Source organism: Nyctibius grandis, chromosome 27, assembly GCF_013368605.1.
Source record: "Nyctibius grandis isolate bNycGra1 chromosome 27, bNycGra1.pri, whole genome shotgun sequence".
Taxonomy (NCBI): domain Eukaryota; kingdom Metazoa; phylum Chordata; class Aves; order Nyctibiiformes; family Nyctibiidae; genus Nyctibius; species Nyctibius grandis.
Window position 1 is genome coordinate 3206515 of NC_090684.1, and position 18166 is coordinate 3224680.

General features: G+C 63.5%; 2 protein-coding genes across 2 annotated transcripts; one reads left to right on the forward strand and one right to left on the reverse strand.

Moving 5' to 3' along the window:
- Positions 1 to 28: 28 nt before the first annotated feature.
- Positions 29 to 8826, forward strand: LOC137674034 (basic salivary proline-rich protein 2-like). Its single transcript, XM_068419139.1, has 15 exons — positions 29 to 174; positions 484 to 550; positions 3962 to 4069; positions 4363 to 4476; positions 4692 to 4818; positions 4930 to 5091; positions 5301 to 5392; positions 5576 to 5712; positions 5818 to 5963; positions 6073 to 6204; positions 6484 to 6600; positions 6732 to 6944; positions 7103 to 7252; positions 7806 to 7913; positions 8269 to 8826. Exons 3-15 carry the CDS (start codon positions 3966 to 3968, stop codon positions 8446 to 8448), a joined length of 1782 nt encoding a protein of 593 aa, XP_068275240.1. The 5' UTR covers positions 29 to 174; positions 484 to 550; positions 3962 to 3965; the 3' UTR covers positions 8449 to 8826.
- Positions 8827 to 9043: 217 nt separating this feature from the next.
- PRICKLE4 (prickle planar cell polarity protein 4) lies at positions 9044 to 16613 on the reverse strand. The gene is made up of 8 exons (XM_068419418.1): positions 16436 to 16613; positions 12086 to 12238; positions 11817 to 11924; positions 11599 to 11736; positions 11303 to 11503; positions 10859 to 11045; positions 10362 to 10679; positions 9044 to 10063 (listed from the first exon to the last, which is right to left on the reverse strand). The coding sequence occupies exons 2-8, from the start codon at positions 12233 to 12235 to the stop codon at positions 9576 to 9578; spliced, it is 1590 nt and encodes a 529-aa protein (XP_068275519.1). The 5' UTR covers positions 12236 to 12238; positions 16436 to 16613; the 3' UTR covers positions 9044 to 9575.
- Between the last annotated feature and the right edge of the window lie 1553 nt (positions 16614 to 18166).

Consider the following 18166-nt stretch of genomic DNA (forward strand, 5'->3'; position numbering starts at 1 on the left):
CGGGCCCCGCGCAACGCGCAGGCGCAGCCCGGCCTTGCACGAGGCGCGCGGCTGCCCGTGCAACGGGAGGGTGCGGGTGGCGCTGTCCGGTGCGGCCCCGCCCGCGCCTTGCCGGGTCCCCCCGTGCACACCCCGGCCTCACGCCGGCCATTGGCAGCGGGTGCTGCCGGCACGGTAGGATCCGGGGCAGCGGCGGCCGCCGCCGTGCAGCCAGGTGAAACCCCCCCACCCCCGGCTGAGCCCCGCATGGGGGCATGGGGGGCCCGGGGCGCCGGGTGTGCGCAGCGGCGGGGGGGCAGCCGGTGCCGGGGCAGCCGCTCTCGGGGGTTGCTGCTCCGTGGCGGGGCGGTAGACAGGGGAAAAACCCGTGGGAAGTGACGGCATGGCTGAAGCGCTGCGTGGGCCCTGGCCCGGGCCCTGGTCGGGTGGCGGGGCGGGGGTGATACCTCTGCTCCCGTGTGACTGTGGGTTTTCCCGGTGCAGATGCTGGAGCCCGGAGCCCGGACGGTTGTAACCCCCGCCGCTGCGCCCCAAAGGACAGCGCTCAGCAGTAAGCACCGGCAGTACCCGTGGGCAGGGCGGCGTTGTGGCATTGCGAAAACATCCCTCCTGTCTCCTCTGTCCCTCCCTGCGTGTGCCTGAACCTTCATGCTGTATCTTCTTCCCCAGTTCTCCCTTTTCCCTTCCACTCCTTCCTGCTCTTTCGCTCCCATTTGCAGATCTCTGTCCGCTCTCCCCGCCGTGAGCCCGCTGCCCTCAGTCCCCCGCAGGGCCTGGCCTTTCCCTGACCCGCTGCCCCGCTCCCAGCAACCCCACTCTCAGCCTTTGCAGCTTTTGGGGGGAAAAAAAAAAGCTCTCTGCCACCCCAGGCATCAACACCTTCCCCGGGAGGTGCCTGTTTCTATCAGGAGGGGACATCCCGACAGCAGAACTGGCTTCATTAGCGTCATTAAGCCTTGCACGTGTACCTGCTGCCGGGGCACCCTGCCCTGGCGCTTACCTGGGCATCCATCACCTTTTCTCAGTGCCCTGGTACTAATTTCACTGTAATTGCAGCTGTCCCTGCCTTGATTTCCACACTCTTTGACAGCAGATTATATATTACCGTGCCCGCGTTGTTCCACATCAAACAATCCAGGATGGAGCAGCCGGGGTCACCGTGATGGCTGGTTACCAGCGGGACAGGGCGTTCCCTGGGCGAGCTGGGAGGAGATCGGTGCACCGAGACCGGGGCCTGGACCCCGCACGTTCTGTGCCTGAGCTCTTGTGCCTGGAAAAAGCAGCTTGTGGGACTGAGACCTGCTAAAGTAACCCGGGCCGAGCCGAGGCGTGCCCTGCAGAGCCCCAAACCTGACGCGGTTTGCACCTTTTGGGGTGTGCTGTGTGTCACCCGATGCTACGGGGACGGGCGGGTTCTTTTAAGGATCCTTTGTGGAATGAGAACTGGCCACAGGGTTCTGGTTATAATTAGAGCTTTATATAAAGATTTTAGCAACCAGAGTAGCTTGTCCTTACACAGAATTTCTAGCAATTAGCATAGCTTTCCTATTACTCCTCTTTCCCCTCTCCCTGAGAGCTAGTTATCCTCCTCTGAGGGGACACCAGGTCACCACACCAGGCTCACCAGCCAAGGGGCCGTGGGGTTACGGAGCCACTCGGCTCTCAAGGGGGTTGTATTGTGACAGTGGCCATCGGGGTGCAGCTGCATTTGTGCCTGCTGCTGTATTCCTTTCCCAAATCCCAAAGAGCTCATTGATCCACCCAGTTAGTTAATTGATTTATCACTATTAGAGACTGTAATTAACCGACCAGCTGGAAGGCTGTGCGTTATCTGCCCGGTGGGAGAAGCGTTGAGAAGCAGCCAGCTCCGATGGGCCACGGGCTGCCCCATCCCTGGGAACAGCACCGCTTGTTTGCTGCTTTTGAAGGATTTTACTCCCCTTCAGACTTCGGGCTTTCCCTTTTATCTCCTCCTTCGCTAACATTTGGCATCAACAAGCTCACCCTGTGCCTCCCTGTTCCCCCTTATCTCCTCCCGCGTTCCTGCAAGGTCGTAAACTCCTCTTCGCACTCCACGTTGATGCGGGTTTTTGCATTGCTGGGCAGACCAGTTCAGACCAGCTTGTTATCAAAGCATTCCCAGCCGCCAGCCAAACCTCCCGCTGCTGTCAGCCCCTGATACGATGCAGATGTTCGTGAAGTATCAGGAAGGCGAGGAGTCTCATCGCGGGGCCGGGCGAGATGTCTGTACCTTGTACTAGCACATCTCACTGGTGCTAACGAACTGGGAGTGTCATTCCCTGTGGGAACGCAGGGAAATAGGGAGGAGGAGAGGCTGGAGGTGCCTGGTGGAGGTGATGCCTTGGACTTGGGAGACCCTCTGTGCCCTGGGGGTGCAGGGTCCCCCCTTGCATGGGTGCTCTGTGCCCTGGGGGTGCAGGGTCCCCCCCTGCACGGTGGCTCTGTGCCCTGGGGGTGCAGGGTCCCCTCTTGCACGGGTGCTCTGTGCCCCAGCGGTGCAGGGTCCCCCCTTGCACGGTTGAGCAGCAGGGGTGGGACGGAGCAGGATCAGGGGCTGCACCCAGAGGCTGATGGGGAGCAAAAAGTTTGCAGGTCTTGCATCAAACTCTGCTTTAAACCAGGTTTACTGAGGGATCTTGGATAACGGGAGGAATTTGGCTGTCCCTGGTTATCAGAGGCCGGTTTGAGATGCTGCCTGGGGTCTGTGCCCCCCTCGGGAGATGAGGGGGGTCTGTTGGCCTCTCTGTGCTTCCCCTGTTAGCCAGTGTTTATTCTCAGCAGCTGAAACCAGTGTAAGGAGACTCTCTGCAAACTGGAGTAAAAGCTCCTGGAGGGCACTGCTGCTTGGCTTTCAGGGAAGGGAAATCAGGGCTCCAAGGGAACTCCCTGGGGGCTAATTAGCACCTGGCAGCCATCAGCGATCACTTGCTATTGGTTTGTGTTCAGCAAATGGGTGAGATCCGGCAGCCCCAGGGGTGAGGGGCTGCTGGGAGCTGGGCTGGGCTGCGGGGTCTCCATGCAATGCTTCTCGGGCAGGCAAGCTGCTACCAGGGCTGCTTGGGACTGATCGGCCAGGTAAAGCCTCAATTTGGGGACAAAAGTGTTCTTTTCTTGCTTTTACTTTCCCTACTGCCCTAGCATGGTCCTTGCTGACCCGTGAGACAAAGAGTGGTGCCTGGGCTGCTGTTAACTCCTGCCAGCCTGGGTCGAGCCTGCTAGCATTAACTGGGGGAGCCCAGTGCCCCGGCCGGGCTGGGGTCGGCTGGTTTGGGGTCAGAGCGTCCCCTGCTCTCTGCGGTGGTGGCCCTGGCGATAAGCCCTGATCTCTGACCCCCACAGCCTCTGCGGCCGGGCGGTGGGGAAGCCGCAAAGGCTTGTCCTGGGGAGCCTGGGAGATTTGCATCTGTGGGGTTTGAGCCCCCTCGCCCCTACAGAGAGCCCAGACCGTGCCCGTGCCAGGCTGTCCTGTGGGAGCAGCGCAGGGGCAGGGGGACAGCCTGGAGCAGGGCTCGCACCCCACTGTGGTGCTGGGCTGGCCGGGGGCACCCAGTGGGCAGCTTGTCCAAGTCCCATGTCCCAGTCTTGGCTGGGATCCCGTGGGACAATAGCGGGGTGGTGCCGCTGGGTGCTGTGACCCGTGGGGTTTGCCCAGGGCGATTGAAACGTGGCTGCGGGCAAGGGGAGTGCGGGAGTGCCCAGGGAGCAGCCTCGGCATTGCCAGGACATGTGTCCCCTCCTGGGACGGGGAGCAGGTCCGTGTGGCCCCCAGCTCGCCCATCTCCTGTGGGTACTCGCTGGTGGTGATGCCGTGTGGCTCTGGAGGTGACCCAACGCTTGGGGCTCAGCAGAGCCAGGAGGAGGTGGCATCTGGCCAGCAGCCATCCCCAAGCCAGCAGTGACGTCCTGGGGGATGTGCTCACCCTCACCTTTCCCTTCGCAGGTGGATGCTGACCCCACGGGGGCCTTCTCCTTGCTGGGACCCGGGCCAGGACGAGGTTTTGGCAAGATGTGGTCGCCGAGGCACTGCAGGAGGGGGTTCCCCAGGGAGGTAGGTGGTTTTGCCGCCCTCCTGCTGCCACACAGCTGGGCATGAGGGTGTGCTTGGGAGCGGGGGAGCTTTGTGGGGCAAGGATGGGCGCCTGCTGCTCCATCGCTTGGGATGTCAGGGAGCCAGGAGAGCGTCGTTGCGGTGTGGGGAGGAACTGGGAGTTGTCTGGGACCTCGGCCGGGAGAGGAGGGTGGACGGGCTCCTGGCTCCCCGTCCCTGCTCAGCATCCAGCTGATGCAAGGGCGAAGGTGAGGGTCTCATCCTGCTTTCGTCTCCCTGTGCCCTCTCCACAGCACGGTCCGTGGCAGGCTGGACCACTGCCGCCCCACGCTCACAGCCCCCAGGACATCTGGGAAGAGCCACCCTGGGAGCACCAGCACGGGAGAGGCAGGGGCAGATGGTGCCCGGTAAGGTGCCAGGGGCTGGGGCAAGCAGCCGTGCAGCGAGAGGAGACGGCGCTGTCAGGGTTCACCAACACATCTGGGGTGATCAAAGCCAGAGGCTCCCCCGGGAGCAGGAGGAGCAGAAAGAGCTGAGGGCCATGGCGGGGAGGGGGAATCACGGCAAAACTGAAACACCGCAGCGAGCTGCCGTCCTCACCGGCAGCGATTTGCTGTTGCAGCCCCATCCCTGGGACCCCAGACCCTTCCCTGGCCCTGATGACTTCCATGGGAACGAGGAGGACAGGGGATGGGCAGCCCACGACTGTCCCCCACCACCCCGCTGGGACAATGAAGAAGACAGCCGAGGTCGTGAGGGCTGGCACCCGGTGAGGGGGTCGTGGGTTGGCGGAGGGGTGGCAGCTGTGTGGCTACCCCCAGTGTGCCACCATCCTCACCAACAGTGATTTGCCATCGCAGCCTGATCCCTGGGGCCCCAGTCCCTTCCCTTGCCCTGATGACTTCCCTTGGGACGAGGAGGACAGGAGACGGGCACCCCATGACTGTCCCCCGCCGCCCCCGTGGGATGACAGAGAAGACAATCTAGGACCCGAGGGCTGCTTCAGAGAGGACTGGCACCCGGTGAGGGGCTGGGGGGGTGGCAGCGGCCACGGGACCAAGGACAGGGAGCAGGTGAAATGGGGCAGGGGCTATTCATGGCCCCGGTGACAAGGACAGTGCACGGGGACAGGTTTCCCTGTAGGGTGGTGGGAGCAGCAGCAGCTCCTCAGCTTCTCCGCTCTGCAGCCACAGCATCCTCTCCGTGTCTAAACCCACCCCCTTCCCCGCAGGAGCCGCCACTGCCCAGCCCTGACTGCTTTGCCTGGCCCGAATTCCCCGACAAGGAGCAGCACCCACCCTGGCCCCCCGCCAGCCTGCCAAGGTGGGTGCCTGTGCCAGGTGTGGGGTGGCGAGCAGGGGCGCGGGGGCCAGGCTCTGCTCCAGTGCACAGCCAAGGGGTGATGGAGGTTTGAATCTGGCCCTACTCAGGGTGGAGGGGTTTGCACCAGAGACCACTTCCAGCCTAAATCCCACCCCCTCCCCGGGGCTGCCTTTGCTGCTACAGGGAGCAAGGTGGCTTCCAGGGTGACCACCGGTCCTGGGGCTATTATGCCCCGGGTGGGAAACGCTACCGACGCCTTCGCCATGGCCCCCGACAGCTGACCGTGGTCCAACGCCTCCCGTGCCTCTTGCCCTCCAGAGGTTTGTGCCAACCCTGTAACGGCTGCGAGGGGCCCCGCGCCGTGCTGGGCAGCATCTCCTCGGGCAGAGCAAGGAGTCGCTCCCATCGTGTTTCTCGCTCCGCAGGGCATCAGCCATCCTCCAGGTCCTGTCCTCCCGCCTTGAGGGTGAGCCGGCCGGGGGTCAAAGAAGCGCCGCAGCACCCTGATCCTCCCCAGCCACGGATTTCCTGCAAAGGCGGCGCACAGAGGAGGGGACAGACGGCTCAGGTTGTGGGTTTTTACCCCCCCGTCCCATCCCAGCACCCAGCAGTGACACAGTTTGCAGGGTCTGACCCCCGCGTGGTGCTGCCGTGCCCCTAACCGGCGTGGTTCCCCCCAGGGCCCGCCGGCGGCGAGCAGGAAGGTGCCAAATCCCCCCAGACCCACCAGCACCCCTCCGAAGAGCCCGGCTGCTGATCCCCTGGCTGCAACGAAGGCTGCGGAGCCGGCGCAGGCAGCAGGAGCGGTGCCGGTAGGGCAGCACCCCTCTCCCGGGCGCAGGCAGGGATGCTCACACCCCTGGAGGTGCCTGGCTCAGGGGTCCCTTCGGCCAGTGCAACGTCTTCCTTCTCCCTCTCATCCAGCCCTTTCGCTCTCCACCTCGCTGTCTCTTTGCCAGGCATGGATGTTTTCCTGACTCTTCTCTGGGGCTGCAAAGCCCCGTGGTTTCCTTTGGGTTTTAGCACCCCGTCCCCCAGCTCTTCTCCCCGGGCCAGACGTGTCCCAGCCTCATGCCATTGCGTGTCCCCAGGTTGAGCCGGGAGCCGAGCAGAAACCTGCGGGCAGCCACGGCCAGGGCCCCTCTGCATCGGAAACGGAGCCAGCGCCGCCGGAGGAGAGCTCTGCGGGGACGGGGGAGCACCCTGAGGTATGAGCTGACCCGTCTCTTCCCACCTGAAAGCATTCCCCGGGGGAGGTGGGAGCTCGCAGTCCCCTTTGCAAACCTCTTTTTCTCCCCTTGCCGCGGGTGCTGCCATGTGTCTGTGCTGCTTTGCGCAGGTAGAGCCGTGCAGCCAAAGCGTCCCTGAGGCTGGCACAGGGGACGAGCCCCCTCCCCACGGTCCGACAGCCCCTCCGGAGCCTGCCGAGGGGGACCCTGCGGCGGCCGGCTCCGCTGACGGGGTGGCTGCTGAGCGCTGCCCGCGCTGCCGGGGACAGCAGGATCTGCCGAGCGGCGCTGGAGAAGCCGAGGCAGAAGCCGCCGGCGATGGGGTGAGTCTCAGCGCGTGGTGGGCAGCTCCGTGGCGTGTCCCCCTCCCAGGACAGCCCACCAAGGTGGCTGCTGTGGGCAGGGGTGTGCTGGCAGCACTGGCTCCCCCGGCTCCTGCGCGGCTGCTGCCTTCCTCCCCCAGCCCCTTTCTCTCCCACAGCTTCTCGGGGACCTTCAGCCATCTGAAAACCCGCCGGGAGCTACCGCAGAGCCCGACACACAGCCCAGCCAGGCTGGCTCCGACGTCTGCACCACGCCAGAAACCTCACCGGGGACCCCGCACCCTCCTGGGGCCAGTGAGACGAAGCCGGTACGGGGTCAGGGTGCCTCGGCTCCCCCACGCAGGGCAGGTGCCCTCAGCTCAGGGATGCTGCCATAGCCCAGGAGCAGTGGGGGGGGGGTTCCCTCCGGCCCCCCTGTTTGCGGGATCACGAGCTGGGGTTAAAGCGCTGCCTTATCTGGAGGCAGAGCCTGTGTCAGCCCCAGTGCTGGCTGTGCCGGAGGTGCCGATAAACTGGAGACAGCTGGGAGAAAGGCCAAAAAAACAGGCTTGAGAGCATGCTGGAGCGTGAACGACCTCGGGATTTGAGCTTTAACGAAGCAAATGGGAGCACTGCAGGGTGGCTTAATTACTGCCTAATGGGGAAGGGAAATCCTAGCAGGGCTGGGGAGGGAGCCGGGGGCAGCTCCTGCACCCGAGGGAAGGGTGCCAAACCAGCACCCCAGGTCCCAGCGGGTGCCCCTGCAGGGTGACCAGTCCCTGGCTGGCAGTCAGTACTAGCAGCTCCAGTTTGGCTCCAACCTTGCCCAGTCCCTCTCCCCTTTGAAGCATCTGACCCTTCCTCACCTTTCCCACTGCCCAGGCTGCAGGCGACCAGCGCTGGTTCTGCTCGGCGCTCCCAACACCCATCCCAGCCGGTGTGGACCTCCGCTCTGCTGCCGTCCTCGCCAGGAAGGAGGAGATCGAGCTGGTGAGTCCTGGGAGGCCCTGGCTGAGGTGTGCAGGGGTCTGGGACCAGCTGTGGGGTTGGAGGGCTCTCCCAAGGACCCTTTGAACCATGATAAAAGGGTGATGGGGGACGTGAATGGCGATTCTGCGTGATGGGCGACACGAAAGTGATGGGGTCATTGGGGAGAAAACCCCTCCTGGTGCTGATGCTTGCAGGGGAACATGCTTGTGGGTGAGAAGGGTTTTGCAGGGGCTCGGGCGCTGTCAGGGGGTTCATGGACTTGCCCTGGGGGAAAAAAATACCCCACGGGGACTGCACACTGCTGGCAAGGAGGTTTTGGGGCACCCCGTGCTGACCCCGTGCCGCTCCCCTGCAGTCGTACCAGCAGTTCAGCCTGACCATTGCGGTGGTGGCCACGATGCTGCTGCAGAAGGAGCCCTCCATGGAGGCGGCGCTGGGGCTGGCGCTGAGGGCCAACCTCCGTCAGGGCCGCATCCATCACCTCCAGGAGCTGGAGGACTTCATCGACAGCTACGACTCAGCCATGCTCAGCTGAGGGGGGGCCGGCGTGAGCGGCTGGAGACCCCCTTTTGCCAGCCGGGGTTGGGGGGGTGATGGGGGGCTGTGCCGGTGCATCAGGGTGCTGGTGAAGGTGCTGAGCCCTCAGATCAAGGTGGTATGGACATGTTGGCACAATCCCACCCTCCCTCTTGGAGATGGAGGCTATGGGGTGCTTAGTTTTAGCCCTGCCCAGACCTGTATGTGCAGCAAAAGGGGAGCTGGTTTTACTGGAGGGTGGCGGGAGAGCGGCTGCAGGGAGCTCCCCACTGCCCTGGCTCCTCACCCCCGTTCCTGGCTCACTGGGATGGGCACCGAAACCTCAGGGGTTGTTCTTGGCTTTAAATCTGAAAATAAACCATTTGTAATGTTTGCAGCCCCGGCTCTGCCATCGCTCTGGTCCCGCTCTCCTGGGGCTGGTGTGCACAGGGAGGGGTCCCACAGTAGACCCCCATCCCGGACCCACTATGGGGGACCCCCGGCTCTGGTGGAGCACAGCGGCTGCCCCCAGGGGTCTCACCCCTTCGGTGCCATGGTCCATGCCGCAGCGACCCCGAGGTGGGGAGCAATGGGGCAGACGTGGCTCTCCTGTGTTCGGGTTTCAGCTGAGCTTTATTGGAGCATCGTCTGCGGCAGCAGCACAGCTGCCCCCCTGGTCCCCTCCCACCCTTTCCCCACAGTGGCAGGGGGACTCGGTGCTGCCGGGGCTGGAGAGCATCTGGCAACGATGCTCATCCTTCAAGGAGGTGTCCTAGGGATGGATCTGACCCTGGAGGCCAGCACCCATCCTGTCCCCATGGGTCCCCAGCAGCAGCCCCGCAGCGGGGCGATGCAGGCAGCTGCCCTTGTCCCAAGCACCCTCGGGGCCCGCCGCCTCGGCGGGGAGCGTGCAGCGGTGCGGGCTGCCGGCTCTCGGCTCCCTACCTGCTTTACCTGTTCCTAATTGCGGGAGAGGCCGGCAGGAATTGCAGGCTGCGCTTTGCCAGCAGCTGCCGGGGGGAAGGAGCCCCGCGCCTTCTCCCCACCAGCCTTGGGCCGCGTCCAAAACACGCTTGGAACATGTTGAGACCGTGGCAGGGGCTGGCAGGGTGGCAGTGCCGGTCGAGGACCCTGCCGTCCCTGCTGCTAGGACACACTGCAGTGCTTGCTGCTGCCCCACAGCTTCGCCGTCCTACCCCCGGCCCTCCCCAGGGGCTCCCTGCCCGGGGGCCTCATCCCCGGCTTGGGGATGGGCTTCCCAAAGAAGAAACCCTCTTCCTCCGAGTCCGAAGATGAAGAGCAGGTGGGACACCAGGAGTCATCCTCCTCCGTGATGTCCTGCAGGTCGATGTCCTCCGGCCGTGGGCTGTGTCGGGCAGGGGCCGTGCCTGCTCGGAAGCGTGGGTTTGCGTTGCCTGCGGGTGTTCGGGGGTCAGGGCCCCCCGAAACCGTGTGGCCCAAGGCTCCGGGCTGGTTGGGACCCTCTGCGCTGGGCTGGGGGGCACAGGGGTGGCCGGCTGGTGGTCCCAGCACCCCTGTGTGCACAGCATCCCTGCTCTGCTCCTTTGCAGCTGCTCCGCGGTCCTCCGGGCTCCTGAATGCAGGATGCACAGGGGCCTCATCCAGAAACGCCTCTGGAAAAAGGAAAGCAAGGATGGGTGAGGAAGAGGAAGGCTGAGCCTGCCCTGCCACAGCCCCTCGTGCAGCGAGGGCTGCCTCGGGATGCGACAGAGGGTTGTACCACCCAAGTCCCAGCTGCCAGCGCTTGCCTGCCCGCGGGAGCTGGGCTGGGGGCTCCTCGTCGCTGCTCCAGCCCTGGGTTGGGCTGCACCCATGCAATGTACCCCAGAAAGTACCCAGGGGCTGAGCAGGGCCTGGATTTGCTCCCGCTCCCCTCTCGCCATGCAGCAAGCGGAGCAGGACGATCCCTACCTGCCCCTTCCACCCGCTGCAGACAGCCCCCGGGCGCCGAGGTGCTGCCCATCCCCGGCGTGGTCCTGCTGCCGGGGCCGGCTCGGGAGAGCGGCGTCGAGTTGGGGGACGGGGCGGAGGCGAAAGCGGAGTCGGAGGAGTCGGAAGCGGTGGAGGACACGTCCCAGCCCAGGCTGCAGGTCTCGGAGCAGAAGAGCCGGCCGTGGCGGGAGGTGAGGGGCTGCCCACGCAGCGGCTTTCGGCAGAGGCTGCAGCAGAAGCAGGCGGCTCGGGCGTGCCAGTGGAGCCCTTGGTGGGTGGCCTCCTCGCTGTCAGCACCTGAGGGGCAACCAGGGGTGAGGGGGAGGCTCTTCCCGCAGCCGCGTGCCAAAACCCGTCCTCCGCACCCAGCCGCGGGGCTCTGGCTCCGCAGCCCTCCCAGCCCACATCCCGCCTGCCCGGGCAGGGGAGCCCCGCTGTGCCCTACCCAGGGTTGTGGGGCGGGACGGGGGCCATACCGATGGGGTCCCCGCAGGCCTGGCACGGCTCGGCGAAGAGGCTCTCGAAGCAGCCGCGGCAGCAGGGCCGCCCGCTGCACATCACGTAGCGCTGCCCGCGCAGGGGCTCGTCGCACTCCAGGCAGCAGAAGTGCTCCGGGTGCCAGCGCCGGCCCTCCGCCTCGATGCACTCCTCCATGAAGATCAGCTGGAGGGGGGGGAAAAACAACCCATCCTCCAAGCACCCGGCTAGAAAACCCGTAGCCAGGAGGATGCTTTGCTGTGCCGAGGAGAGAGGAGAAGCCCCCGTGCCTCGGCATGGGCATGGAGCTCCCTGCAAGGCTCAGAAGGAACCTTTCCTCCTGCCCATCAGCGGCTCTTGCTGCCCTGCAGCCCCCAGCCAAGCACAGGAGCTTTTAACAGCAGAAGGAAGGTAAAAAAGCCTCTCCCCTGCCCGGCACCCACCTGGTCGCAGGAGGCACAGCGGGGTCGGAAGAGCTCGGCGTGGTGCCGGCCGCAGTAGATCCTCCCATCCTGCTGGAAGTAGATGAGGTCCACCAAGGGCTGGTGGCAGAAGTGGCAGGAGAAGCAGGACGGGTGCCAGAACTGGTCCCCGAGCTGAGATGCTGAAATCCCTGGGTCCCCTTTGTTCAGCCTCCTGCCGCACTGCAAGGCAGAGGGACACGGGGTTTGGGGCCAGGCTGGCTTCTGGGGATGGGTCCCCGCTGGGGAACGGGTGCTGGGAGGGGGGGATGCCTCACCTTCTTGCAGGGACAGCCATGGCAAGGACCTGGCACGGGACATGCCAGCCCCTGCCCCAGAGCCTCCCGTCTCCGTCGGGCGCTGAACGCTCGTAGCTGCCTCCTCTCCTCCTCGGCGAGGTCGGGGCAGTACCGCTCCTGCGCGGGGAGGTGGAGGTGAGGGGATGCGCGGGGGGCCAAGCCCAGGGTGGGCAGCACCCCATAAATACGTGTCTTACATCGCAGTCCTGCGGAGGCAGCTGCTGCAGGAGGGCTCGGGCGCCGAGCCGGGTCCTGTCGGCGGCAGAGACGGGCTGGGGCGAGCGGGTGCCGAGGCACAGCGGGACCTTGGGGTGTCGCGCAGGAGAGAGAAACACGAGTGGATTTTTAGGAGGATTAAGCTGCGTTGCTAAAATATGTGTTTTATCGCAGGGCTGGGGGTGCTCGGCTGCGGGTACCACCCATGGATGGCACCCGCAGGGCTGGGGGAGAGGTGGGTGCTGCCCACCTCGGGGGGAGCGGGGTCCGCGGGGGGCTCCGGGTACTCTTCCAGGGCACAGCCGGAGTCGCTGTCGGACGAGGCTGGCGGGAGGCCGGTGGCGGTGCTGGCGGGGGGAGGCTCGTCTCGCTGGGGCCATGCGGAGCTCGGCAGGGACATGAGCTGGGGAGAGAGGATCAGAGCTGGTGAGACCCTCGGCGAGGCAGGGAGCGGGGGTCCGTCCCCAGGACGTGCATCGTCCCACCTGCCCAGCGCAGACCTGGCTCCACGTGGCAGCAGGACAAGCAGCCCCTGGTCCTGGGGAGGGACCTCAGGGCAGGTCCAGGCGGGACGATGCTCAGCACCACCACGACCTCGAGACCCTTGGCTGAAGCACTGCGGGAGTCCACGCGCTTTGGGGGCTGCTCCTTTCTCTGCAGGGGTTATAAGCAAACCCACGCTGCGGGCACGGATGCTCAGCAGGGCTGGGGCTTTGTCTGCTGCACAGGAGGTGCTGACGGGATGGCGGGGGGTTGAAGCCGGGCAGGGAAGACCCCAGATGCCCATGCTCAAGCTGGAGCAGGTTTTGGGAACTGGCACTGGCTGTTCACTCACCCACAGAGGGAGAATTGCCCCAGCTGCCACCAGTCCTTTGCTGGCACGGCTAATCCCTGGTCTAGTGGGACAGCGGGAGGAGATCGAGGTCTAGCCCAGTTCAGTGGAAAATAATTTATTCCCCACGGGCTACTATTGTTCTGCCTGGAGCGGCTGTTCCTGCCCGGGCAGCCAGCTCGCCCAGCCGCCACCACCTCGCCTGGCTCGTGGTTACGCAGTGGAAACCCGTCGGGTCCTGTCCCCTCCTCCCCACGTGGTGCTTTTTACCGCTCGCTTCCTTCCTGGCTTGGCTCTCCCAAACAAAGGCGAGGTGGCAATGCGGTGGCTCCTGGGGCTCTCTGGACGCCAGCCCGGAGCCCGATGGCCTCTGCCTGTGCTTCCTGCCTCGGCGTGGGGAGCGAGCGTGGGATGGAGCTGAGCCGCTGCTCTGGGGGCAAATCTCAGTGCTGGAACCAAACGGCCCCAGGACCCCCCTGGATGCATCCCAGTGCCCACCATCAACTGCACTGGAAAGTGTTTTATACAGCAAGTGGCTTGGCATGGGCTCGGGCTGAGGGGTGGTAACCCCCAGGCCATGCACCTCAGTCCTCCTGCATCACTGCCACCACGAGCACCACTTCCCTCCTCCGCACTGGGATGGTATTTCTGCATGTCTGGTTTATCCCCCCCTGCCTGTGCTGTCAGGGCCACCCTGGTCAGCACCAGCAGCCACATCCCCACTGCTCCCACTAAACAGCTTCGACACCCCCAGCTCAGCCCCTGCCTCTGCTCCCAGTGCGCTCCCTCCACCACAGCTCAGCCCCTTCCTACGCAGCATCTTGGGGTGCCGGGATGTTGCACCCAAACGTGTCCAGCTCTGGGGCTGGGAGCGGGTGGGATCAGCCCGAGCAGCTCAGGTTTCCCTTCCACGCACCTGGGTCAATGATTAACGCTGCAAATTGGCTAATCAGGGGGATAAAACCAAAGGGCTGCTTGCCCCTTCCTGGGGCTTGGGGTTAGTCCAGAAAGGCCACAGGGCTGGTTGGATAGTGCTTGTAAAGCTGTGCTCAGCTCTGGGACCTGTGTAGGGATGAAATCATCTGACCCAATCCTGTGTATCTGCAGCCCAGACCAGAGTCCTGGCCTTGCTGACCTGGGGAAGGACCACCACAGCACTGCTGGTGTCGGCCAGGAACCAGCCTTGGCTCTACAGCTGCGCAGGAGGATCGTGTGTGTCCCTGGGGATGCTGAGTGGGAACCTCCGTGGGCTCGGGGACTGGTCCCAGCTCCGCTGCTGCCTTGTCTGGGTAACGTGTCTCTGCTTTTCCCTCCCCACAGGAGGTGGATGGCAGTCCTGGGCTGTGCTTAGCTTAGGAAGCCTCCAAACTGCATTTGTCTAATCCGTTGGGGCTTTGCTGTAATTAGACCCCCGCGATGCTCTGCGGGCTCAGCAGAGCTGGGGGTGCCTGCGTGGCCCCAGCTCTGTGGCAGGGTGCCCAGGGCACCTGGTGCCAGGGCTGTCAGCAGGGACCCCAGTGGGGTGATGCTGGGGGAGAGCAGAGAGGGCAGGGCTTCTGGGTGCTGTGAATCGCTGGGGCTGTGCTGGAGAGCCCAGCCCAGCTGGGTTTGATGTGATTATGCTGGCTGGCAGCCGTCTGGGCTGTAGACAAGTCCCTGTAATTAGCCCCAGACAGTGACAGCGGTACACGCCTCCCATGCTAAGGAGCCAGGCAGCCCCAACAGGTCCATCTCCTCTGCTCCCCATCTCTGTCCCCTCTTCCTTCCTGCCCTCCCCTCGCTGCCTCCAGGCAGTCCTGCTCTTGCCCTTCCCTGCTGGCCTGCAAAGGGATGCAGGGATGCTCCAAGCCTGCCCCTGCCCTCAAAAATAGGGACAGGAAAGCCTGGACCAGGCATCAGGGAGAGGTGGCAGGAGGGGGCTGTTGCTCCCTGCCAGCACAGAGCTGAGCACTGCAGATGTGTCCCCTGAGAAGGGACGCGTGAGGGACCAGTTGGGCAGGCTGAGTGCCACTGGCTGTCATTTGCCTTTGCTTTAAAAACCTCTCGTCCTGCCCGTGGGAGCTCCTCCAGACCGCGATTGCTCCACTCCCTTGTGCTCTCTGAGGATGGGCGATGTCCCTGCTGTGCTCCCCTGTCCGCTCGCAGCCTTTCAGCCTTTGCCAGGCTCCAAACGGCCACCCAGGCTCTAGTCCTGGCGCTGGCACTGCCTGGCTCGGTGGCCCCGCACGATTCCCCTTCCTGCTCTGAGCATGATTCTCACAGTAGCTACAGCCCTTTGCGAAGCTCCCTGGGTAAAACACACGGGAATATTAATCTTATTTGGCTACCCAGGAACAGCCCCCTTCTCCAGCTGGCTGTGGGAGTGTGTGGGCTCCCAGACCTCTCCTGCCAAGGTCACAGCCACCCTGGCCCATTCACATTCAGCACGGCCAGGGGCTGATCTGCATCTCTGCCACAGCCTTTGGTTTCCTAAAGTCACTTCTCCATCTTAGAAGACTTTCAGACCCCTCCAACCTATTTTTCAGAAGCACCAACACTCTCCAGCTCCACGACACTGAGGAAAAACAACAGGTCACTGTCACCAAAAAGTCCAGATCCCCTTTCAAGTACCCAAAAGCACCGGCAGCTTTCAGAGGCTTCTGGATTCACCACCTCACCCACAGGATAACCTGGTTTCGCTTGAGCTCCTCTCAACACAGCTGCAGTGAAGGTACGCGGAAATCAAGATGCAGAACAATAAAGATGCATCTCTTCCAGCGTGAGATAAGCTGAGGTCTGGCAAAGCAAGCTAGTCCTGCAATGCAGCCCAAGCCAGGCTGCCCGAGCCGGAGCCTGTCTCACGAAGGAGCCCGCGGTGGCTTTTGGACCTGTGATGGCGTGAGGTGGAACAACACTTGGGTGCTGCTGGCTGGGTACAGCCACCCTGTGGGCCAGCAGTGTGGAGGGACAGGGTCAGCAGAGCTCCCGCAGATGACTGAGGGGGTCTCAGCATCCTGCTCTGCCGTATGGCACCATGTCCTCCACCTCACCGGAGGGGACCCTGGCCAACACCGTGGCCTGTTTGCTCAGGGGGGCATGTGCCAGTGCTGCAAAGAGCTTTTCTTAGTGTGTTTTCCCCCATCCTGAGAGCACATGCGTGGCCAACTGCCCCAGCTTGGCAGGGAGCAGTAACCCATTAACCCGCCGTAACTCAGCCATTCGTACACCCGTGGGTACGAACCGGGACCCGCCACCCCACCTCTCCCCCGCAGCCACCCGATCTCATCCCGGCACGTCGCTGTGTGACGGGGCCCAGCCGCTTCCAGTGGAAAACTCCATCACCAACCCCAAAACACCCCATTCCTGCCGAACCCTGGGTGGAGGAGGGAGGGTGGAGCTGACACCCCTTCCTGGAGACCCTCGTTGGCCGAGGGAGCCGGGCAGCCCTGGCAGCCCCGTGCCCGTGCCCGTGCACCTGCCCGCTCCGGGGACGGCAGAGCCTGGCACGATGGAGCAGCTGCCGTCTCCCGCTCTCACGGGACATTTTCCCCCAAAACAAAGGCTGCGGGGGCAGCGATACCATTCTCCTCCCCCCATTTATTTCTCCTGGAGAAGAACAGCCAAAAAAACCCTCCCTCTCCCCTCGTTCACCTCCCCTTCCCCTCGCAACAACTCCCGGTCGGGGAATTATCCCGCTGCCCCCCACCTCCCAAGCGCCTTCTCCCCCAGCTCCAGCTCAACACGGAGCTCAGAGAACCGCTCCCGGGACACCTTTCCAGCCTCGCTTACCTGCCCTTTCCCCGCTCCCCGGTACCGGGGCTCCGCTCCGGGCTCCGCCGCCCGCTCCAGCCCCGCTGCGGCCGCCGCCGTCCCGCCCCGCTCCGGAGGAGGAGAGGGAATGGAGGCTGAGCAGGGAAAACTTTGCAAAGCGAAAGGAAAACATCCAAGCTCAGCTAGGGAAACAATTTTTTTTTTTTTCCCCTCTCTCTTTCTTTTTTCTTTTTTTTTTTTAATCTGCCTGCCCAGGAAACTGGATCTGTGTCAGCCGGGGTCCTAATTACAGGCTTTTTAGCCTAAACCTACAGAGACAGCCAATGGCAGGGGATCCCAGCGGCAGGCAGGGAGGGGAAGAGCAAAGAGGGGGTGTATATTAACCCTACAGGGGAAGGAGCTCGGGATGACATCTGTTTTTCTCACTGCCTCTCATTTTCCGCGCCCTTCCCTCCCTCTGCGGCTCCATTCACCCCAGGTTGCCGTTTTGATGGCTTTTATGCTCCGCGCGGTGATTTATTTTCCTACCTAGATCAGAAAGAGTTGAAGCTTCATGAAAGAGGGGAAGTGTCATTACAGCCCAATTTAGAGGTGGAGAAACTTTGGCTGGGCTCTCACAAAGGAGTTAGCCAGAGGCAAGTCAGGATGTCCTAGTTTTTGCAAGCCCTGAACACCTGATGAGTCTCCCAAAAGCCATTTAGACCGGCTTTGGCTGCAGCAATTGCACTCGGGCAAGAGTCAGGGTAAAATTTATGAGTCTCTTGACGCAAGGCAGAGCGTCTTTGTTGTGTTTCTGTGTATATCTCACGTGCCAGAAGATTTTCCTGCCTGCTGATGTGGCTTTGGGGATGGGCACAGACACGGCATCCCCCCGAAAACCCCACGTCTGCAGCGACTGGACCTTTGCCACCCGCGTGGCCTGAGCACCGTGCTGCCCAGGAGCTGTGTCTTGTTTTGGGGCTCCGTTGGGAGCCCCGAGGGGTGCAGGTGGCTCGTGCATTATGTAGGTCTCTGGGACCAGGGTGGGGACTGGGTCCATATCTGTAGTGATGGGAATTTGTCAGAGGAGGTGGCCAGGCTCCAGGGCAAGTGGTGGCACTGCTGGGAGAGGCCGTGCAGGGCAGTGTTGGTGCACAGGTTGTTGCAGTGCTCACTGGTGGTTCCTATCTCTGCAAAATCACCTGGGCAGGGCAAGAAGCAGGAGGAGAAGGAGAAGGGGCAGGTGAGCATCTCCGCAGGCTGCTGCTCTGCGCTTCCCCATGCAGGGGTCCCTTCGGGGCTGTCGAACCAGTGCTGCAGCTCCCCAGGGACCCTTTAAGGGCTCAGATCTGCGCCAGGGAAGTTAATTCGCTGTTTGGCTTTGGTGGGAGGTTGGTCTCTGCAGGTTTGTCTTGGCCCATTTGCTGCCATGGACTTTGTACCACCGGGTGGTGATGGGGTCCCCCTCCTCCCTGCTGCCAGCTCCCAGCCTGAGCTGTGACGCGGCTGCTGCCTGCGCTCCCCGTGCAGCAGAAAGGTTAATGGGCAAAGTGCTCGTCAGGAGACCAGCCTGGCACAGGGACTCAGACTCGACAGATGGGTCACTCGGGGCTTTCTGAGATGGGGCCAGCTGCCACTCCACTGAAGCCACCTCCCTGGAAACACCATGAGGTCCCTCACAGGCATGTGGCCAGCAGCGTCCCCATGGAAAGGGCAGGGCTGGGTGACTCGGCACTGGAGCAGACTGGGAGCACTCATGGGTCATGGCCA